The following is a 7474-nucleotide window of genomic DNA, read 5'->3' on the forward strand; positions in this document are numbered from 1 at the left end:
CAGAGGAGGAAGGCAAGCAGAGATGAGAGCCAAAGCCTTTCTGCTGACCATCTGGGAGCTTCCTTTCCTCGTGCTAACAGGTCTCAGACTTGCAAAGCACTAGAACTACTCAAACCCTCTCACTGCTCACAGCGTGAGTGGTGCATGCTTGTAACAGCAGTTCACTGTGTTTTAACAGATCTTCCCACCTGAGGAACTCAGAGCACTTTGCAAAGACTGCTATGCTCCTACAGAGCCGCTGAAGCACAGCTGCTGGAGGTTGTTTTCTCAAAGCACACAGCTTCTCCTCTGCACCCCCGCATGCAGCTCCACGGAAAATTACTCAGTGCAGAATTTGGCCTAGAGTGTTTCCTTTGGCAGGACTCCCCAGCCAAATTTACCTTGAAAGACACAGCACCAAATAAAATACCTTCTTTACTTCCTTTAGTGTAAAAAGCACAGCGCTTGTATTGCCAGGCTTATACTGAATAGCCCCAAATTTCCCCCCTTCTCCCCCTGCAATCCTCCTCAGGTGGCGGGCGTTGCAGGAGGGCTAACTACGACTCAGGCAGTAACTGGCTGGCTGTACTTGTCACTGGAAATCCAGCTAATTCCCCTCAACAGGATAAGCCACAGGCAGGAGATGTGGGTGGGAGAAAAGCTAGCTTAACACTCTGCTTTCTAAAATCTGCAGATACCAGTTATACTAAAACTGGCTACACTTCTGAATGAACGCTACAGAAAAAAACCCCACCAAATGCTTTACAAAATTACACACCGCATCCAAAACCGTAGGCACGCATCTTCCCACTCTTTCAACTGTTTTTGTTCACAAATACGCTTGTTTCTGACAAAGCGGAAAGAGACAGAGAGCAGACTGTTGGCCATGATACATCCTCTGAAAGCAGACATCAGGTGAAGGCTCTGGGAACGCGTGTGCTGGACGGACCATGGCCCAGAGCTGAACTGAGCGGCCGGTGCCGCAGATGATGGTTTTTCCCCTGGGGAATGACACAGTTTTGAGGGTCTTTGGGAAAAGAGATGGCAGAGAAAGAAAAGGTGTCAGGAGAATAATTCAGCTGAGGCTAAGCTACAAGAATAAACAGAATTAGTTTTATTTCCTCCGTGACTTCGGCACACATAGCCCCTCAGCCCCCAACCCTGAACCTCGGAGCCAGCTGGGACCCACGGGGCTCCGCAACAGGTCGCAGCCTCAGACCCCCAGGGATGCTGCCACCCATCGCACCCCACACCCCCAGAGGAGCCCCGGAGAGCCGCGGCCGGGCAGGATGCTGTGAACACGCAGCCCCCCGCCCAGAGCACCCATCAGCCCTGCCTCGGGCACCGCATCCCACCGCCCCGCCCGGACACCGCCCCGACGTGCCCGCCGGCGCTGATGCCCAGAGCGGCGTGGCTGTCTCCCGGCGTTGCTCAGCCCTCACCTTTTTCAGGAAGGCCATCCGCGGCCGGTGGCGCTGCCCCTGGTCGAGCCGTGTGACCGTCATGGTGCCGTGCCGAGCAGCGGAACGGGCTGGCGGAGCGGCGGCCCCGACCGGGCGCACCTGGCTGCGGCCGCCCGCCGCCCCCGCCTCTCCCGGCCGGGGGCGGCGCCAGCGCTGCGCGCCGCGGCCAATCAGCACCCGCCGTCCCACGCTCATTTACATGAAGGCGTGGGGCAGCGCGGCTGCCGCCTCGGGGCGCTAGTGGGAGCCGGCTGGGCCCGCGGCGGGGCGGGGCCGGGCCTGGGCCGGCGCCTGGGCCGGCAGGGAAGGAGAGGGCCAGCGCCAGGGCCAGGGCCAGGGCCAGGGTCAGGGCTGGGGGCTGTGGGGCGCACTGGGGCTGGTGCAGGGGTAGCCTGTTTCTCATGGAATCATAGAATGTCCTGAGCTGGAAGGGACCTGCAAGGGTCATCAAGTCCAACTCCTGTCCCTGCACAGGACAGCCCCAAATTCACACCATGTCTCTGAGGACCTTGTCCAAGTGCTTCTTGAATATCCCCAGGCTGGTGCCGTGATGCCTCCCTGGGGAGCCTGTTCCAGGGCTCCACCACCCTCTGGGGGAAGAACCTTTTCCTAATAGCCAGCCTAACCCTCCCCTGGCACATCTCCCTGCCATTCCCTCGGGTCCTGGCGTTGGTCACCAAAGAAAAAGAGATCAGCACCTGCCCCTCCTCCTCCTCTCGTGAGGAAGCTGCAGAGCTGCCCTCAGCCTCTTCTGCTCCAGGCTGAACAAAACAAGGGACTTTAGCTGCTTCTCGTACAGTTTCCCCTCTAAACCCTTCACCAACTCCATGGCCCTCCTCTGGACACTCTCCAGTACCTTTATATCCTTAATGTCCTGCGGCGCCCAAACCTGCACCCAGCACTCGAGGCGAGGCCGCACCAGCACAGAGCAGAGTGGGACAATCCCTGCCCTTTACATGCTGCAATGCAGGGCTTGGTGCACCCCAGGGCACAGCTGGCCCTCACAGCTGGTCCTCACAAAGGGAGGGTGTTTGTGCAGAGCAGGTGGCATTAGGGAGGGGGAGGCAGGGGCTGGTGAAGCCCTCACTCACTGCTCCCCTCCAGAGAGAGAAGGATCCCTCCCCAAAACACTCCTAGCCTGGAGCCAGGGTACAACAAGGGCACCTAAGACCAAGCTGTTGTGACTGAGCGTTGTGCATGTGCAAGAGGTAAGCAGTGCTTCAAGCATCTGCTCCTTGAATGCCACCAGCCTTGGTCAGCTCAGCTCAGCTGTGGATGCAGGAGCCAGCCAGGCAGTTCCTGGGGAGTCACTGCCTTTGCTATGTGGGGAAATAGTGACTAACGGTGACCAGAGGAAGACTGCAGGGTTGCAGAGTTCTTCCTCACAACTGAGTTGTCTCATGCGGTGGCTGGGAGAACAGTACCTGACCAGCAGCACTGGAAACCAAGAGCTCTGTTTCTCTGGTTTCTTCAGGCAACAGTGGAATTTGCTCCTTCCACCCAGGGCTGGGCCCGCCAGCACAGCCGGCAGGCGGAGAGGGCTGGGTCCTCACACAGAACCTGATTGTGCCAAGGCTCATATGAGGCATTCCCAGGAATTCCTGCCAGCCATGTGGGCACGTCGCCTTTTGCACATCGCAGACCTACACGTGCGGTGTACCTAACTCCCTGCATGCCGAGAACAAGCACCCACGGGGGCGTGTGCTCACCCCTCAGTGTGCACAGGGTGCAGTGGGTACGCGCACTGAGCAGGCACTCAGACCACGCTCTCCAGGAGCAGCAGGTCCCACCCAATGCTGCCAGCATGTTCCCATGCGTCCCACGGACACGCGGGCACAGGTCATGCAGGCACATTTACACGCTCCATCTGCGTGCACATCGCACACTACGTATCCATGTGTCCAAGCCCATGCTTCCCACACACGTGGGTAGCTGTTTCTTGGGCCAGTGCCTTCCCCACTACAGTGTTTGACTGTTCTGACGTTACGATCTGTGGTTCACACACTTGAGGAAAGCACGTTGGCTCTGAGCTCGGAGCAGAGTGCTTTTTCCATTCATAGTAATACCCTGAAGGCATGGGCTGCTCTCCCAGTTGCTTTACTGCCCTCATGGAAGTGTTTTATCTTTATTCTGCTCTTACATAGTATCTGTGCAAGCTGGTGCTTTGGAAGGTCTTTCTCGTGTGTCTGCTTGGAGTCATTCCCATGTGAAATCCACCTGTGAGTCACAGCAGCTGCCAAATAACAGATACTCCTTACTTTCCAGAAGGCTTTTCCAATCTTCTCTGCTCTGTGCTGTGAGGAGACCTAACGGTTATGAGTAACCTCTGTCATTCCACATGCTGGTATCAAAGTTATTGTACTGCATGCTTCAAGGCATCAGCTGGTGGCCAAAAGGACAGGAGGAGAGCTCTTCACACGTTTGCAGTCTCTCATAATTCAAATTTCACAGTGCTGTGTGGTTCTTCAAAACACAGCTTGGATCCCAGTGGCCCTCCAAAACTGCCAAGGTGACGGAAACTCCGGTAGCACAGATGGTCTTGGAGGCAAAGAGTAGGAGGGAGAGAATCCAGAGTGGGCTCAGAGGAAGCAAAGGAAAGGACAGGGTAGGCATGCAGGCATTTTGATGATGCTAGCTAACAAAAGTGATTCCATCTCTGAGAGAGACAGATACTGGCAGGAGAATGGGATGTCTATACATGTAAGTAATTCTTTTGGACATAATATCAGGGTAGGTAGCACTCAAAAAGATGTAGCTCCATTTCTTGGTTTGGTAGGCAAACTGGGAAAACTTGTTACAAACTACAAACGGTTCCTCTGAACAGCTCTTTTTGTTCCCTTTCCCTCTTCCCTCTTCCCTGGGTGGTAGAAGGACTCAGAAGTACTCCCAGGTGAGGTGTAAACACTGGCCTAAGTAAAGGATCAAGCACCACCAACTCCATGTGCCCCACATACTTAAAGGAACAAAACTGGCCATTTCACCCCAAAATACTGACTTTAACAGTTCCACAGAGGGATTTTGGTGTCTTATTAATTAGAAACATTTGAAAACTGGGTCTGCAAATGAATTCAGAAAGAACAAAATATCCTGGCAGGAGATCCAGGAGATATAGCTCTGAAGAGCTTGAGCTGAGGTGTGAACTCTTCAACCTTGCTGAGCTCCAAAGCTCTTGGTAATTTTAAACCCCGCTGATCCATCCCAGGCACCCCCCTATAGATCAGGTGCGGATTTTTTTCTGTTTCTAGTCTTCTCTGACAAGCTAAAATAAAGCCTATGGGTATTTCTCTCTCCGTTACAAAGCTACTTTGTGTCTTTGCTATAGAAGATGTCCAATGTAAGTTCAGCTATGATAACATTTGTAAACGACCCAACCCACCAAACACAAGATCAGCGATGAACCGCATTTCACCCGCGGCCCAGGTGAACTATCCCAGCGGTTAATGCGCTACGGCAGACCTGCCATGTGAAGCACAAGGCATCTCAATCAGATTATACAGGCTTGTAAAGGGCAGACACTCCTGGGCCTCTAATCAGGAAACCTGCACTTGTGGAGAGCAAACGATTCTGCAGTCCCTGACAGAGTCTGGCCGTTTTATGTGTGAATTTGTCAGCCAACAAAGCAAGGGACTCGACTGGCGGGGGAGAGCGGCAGAGAGCACCACCAGAACCTATGCAGACTCCCTGCTGACTTCTGGCTCCACAAGTTAATCCTGGCCTTTTTGCACCCTGAATAATGACAAAAGATGTTTCCTGGGGAGCTCGCTTTACCTCCCAGTGCCTCCTTTCTACAGTAAATGCAGTGCTATTTACGTAACTGCAAGTTTACACGGGCGTTCATACCCTGCGCAGGAGGTACATGACGCTATAGTGAAAATACACTTGTGGTCAACGCATCACGGGTCAATGGTGCAGGCCCGCGTGCTCCCCAGAGCCCACAGATCCCTCTCAGCCTGCACCTGAGGCCACAGGGTGTGTCCCGGACAGGGAAAGGACTGCCAAGAATTAAATTTTGTCCCTCTGCTCTCCTTGTGAAGCCCCCAAAAGCTGTGATGGTTCTCAGCAGACCCACTCATAATTCTTGACAGTTTCTCTTGTGGAAAGCACTGCAGAGGGAGTCCCCCCTTTTTTTAAGATCACATTTCCTACGTGGTTGCCCCTTCTTCACACATCAGAAGTAGAATCATGCAACACAAAAGGCATGTGGTAAGTAAACTACCTTTCTATCTAAGGAAACTGAGGACGGCCCTGAGGGGAAGGAAGGGGTAACGTAAATGAAGCAACAAGAATGGTACTGCGAGCGTGGCAAGCGGAGGCTGAATTTCAGTACGCAGTTCCTTCCAGGAAGATTTCAAAGCCATTTACCAAAAAAAAAAAAAAAAAGTGCAAACTGTGGCATAGAGAGAGACATGACTCAATCTCAGGTCTCCCAGCCAGGCAATAGTTAGAGCAATATCTCCAGAGCCCATTGTCCTGCCTGGTAGGGCACGAGCACTCAAAATGAGAAGCTTCCTTAGCAGCCACATGGGAAGAGCTGTGAGCACAAATGGGCAGTGTTTGCTTCCCATCACTTCTGGACTTTCCAGGGACACGAAAGCTAAGGAAAGAAGTGGCAAAGAGGAAGGAAAAAAGCAAAATGGAGAAAGACCTTACGCACCCTGCTTTAGAGATGAAGCCTCGCTGCTGGGGCGAGAGGATGCAGCTGGGTGAACACCTGACCCAGGACTGAGCTATTTGGCTTCCCCTGCTGAGCTGGATGACGCTGAGCCCACTTCAGTGTCCTCTCTGGGGAACGCTGTCACGCTCAGCACAGGACTAGCCCTTCCTGCTCTGCAGCACGCTGAGAGCCATGCTCCTGTGCCAGAAGACTGCGAATGGCGTACCTGGGAGGTTTTGGAGGGCTTCCCCAGTCAATGGGGACGGGAAGGGGAGACAAGGGAGGATGCCGGGGACTACCCAAGATTTTGGTGACGTGGGCACCTGAATATACGGAATGACAGTATTAGAGAATGAGGTGAGAAATTTGAGAGAGCGGAGTGGCAGCAGGCAGGAGCAGCAGGGACCTGCACTGAGAGGGACAGCAGGAAGCAGGCGACTGGAGCGTGATGGTTACGCAGGACAGCTGGTGGGAGAGGCCAGAGCAAAGGGAGGCTTTAGCAAAGTCACGGGTAGGTGAGTGCACAGGGGAATGCGAAGTGAAAGGAGAACAAAAGACAAAGGAAAAGGCCAAAACTGAGACTACCAGGGAGACCAACGAGAAATGGAAGCCACCTTGAAAGGAAGCACAGGTAGCCCTAGGAGACGCCTGTTTGTCCTGAAGCAGCTCTGGCCTCTGGTGAGGGAAGCCCCAGGTTAGAAAGGTGATACTGCTGTTGTGAAACACAAGAAAACAGCTTTTACTCTTCATTCATTCATCATTTGTTGTTGTAGTCCAGGTTTTAGGTGCATCTTGCTGCTGGCCTGGAAGGCAAGGACTCATTATGCCACCCTTGCACAAGCTTGGCTGTTTGTTATCTTCTCTGCTGCATGACTATGATTTTCTTAATCTGCTTCTACTGCTTACAGCATATGTTTTTTTGGTTATTCTTCACTGGTAGGTGTTAATTAGCTTCTCAAAAAGTAGGCAGCCAATATTGTTTCTATGTTATGTTCTTGACCACCTTGTTTTTAAGTCTCTCCTTCACTAAGAGGCAATAAATGTTCATTTTCCCTTAGCAAGGACATTAAAATTTTTGAAGGGAAGTGCAAGTGCTGTTACCAGTTTCATCCTGCAGACAAGAAGCACAAAAGGAAAAACACTAGTAGGATTTTCATTCGCTGAAAGCTACTTAACTCCAAGATGAACTGTAGCTCAGGACTCCTCTGCATTTCTAGAGATAAGACCTGTTGTCAAGCCAGTAAAGATAACTTAGTTTTAAAACTTAGACTAGAGGTCAGGAATGACTGGCTTCCACATCTGTACCAAGACCACCAGGATGGGCTTGTTGGAAGACTATATTAATTTTATACCACATCCTGCTCTCCTATGAGAAGTG

At 52.6% G+C, this 7474-nt stretch overlaps 1 protein-coding gene across 1 annotated transcript in view; it reads right to left on the reverse strand.

The window, feature by feature from the left end:
* RGS9 (regulator of G protein signaling 9) overlaps window positions 1-1561 on the reverse strand; it is a 35958-nt gene extending 34397 nt beyond the window's left edge. Inside the window, exon 1 of the mRNA XM_064466961.1 lies at window positions 1422-1561. Coding sequence (XP_064323031.1) covers window positions 1422-1484 — 63 coding nt within the window. The 5' untranslated portion in view covers window positions 1485-1561. The remainder of the gene's footprint in view (window positions 1-1421) is intronic.
* Window positions 1562-7474: the final 5913 nt, after the last annotated feature.

Source organism: Phalacrocorax carbo, chromosome 16 (genome assembly GCF_963921805.1).
Source record: "Phalacrocorax carbo chromosome 16, bPhaCar2.1, whole genome shotgun sequence".
NCBI classification, from domain to species: Eukaryota; Metazoa; Chordata; class Aves; order Suliformes; family Phalacrocoracidae; genus Phalacrocorax; species Phalacrocorax carbo.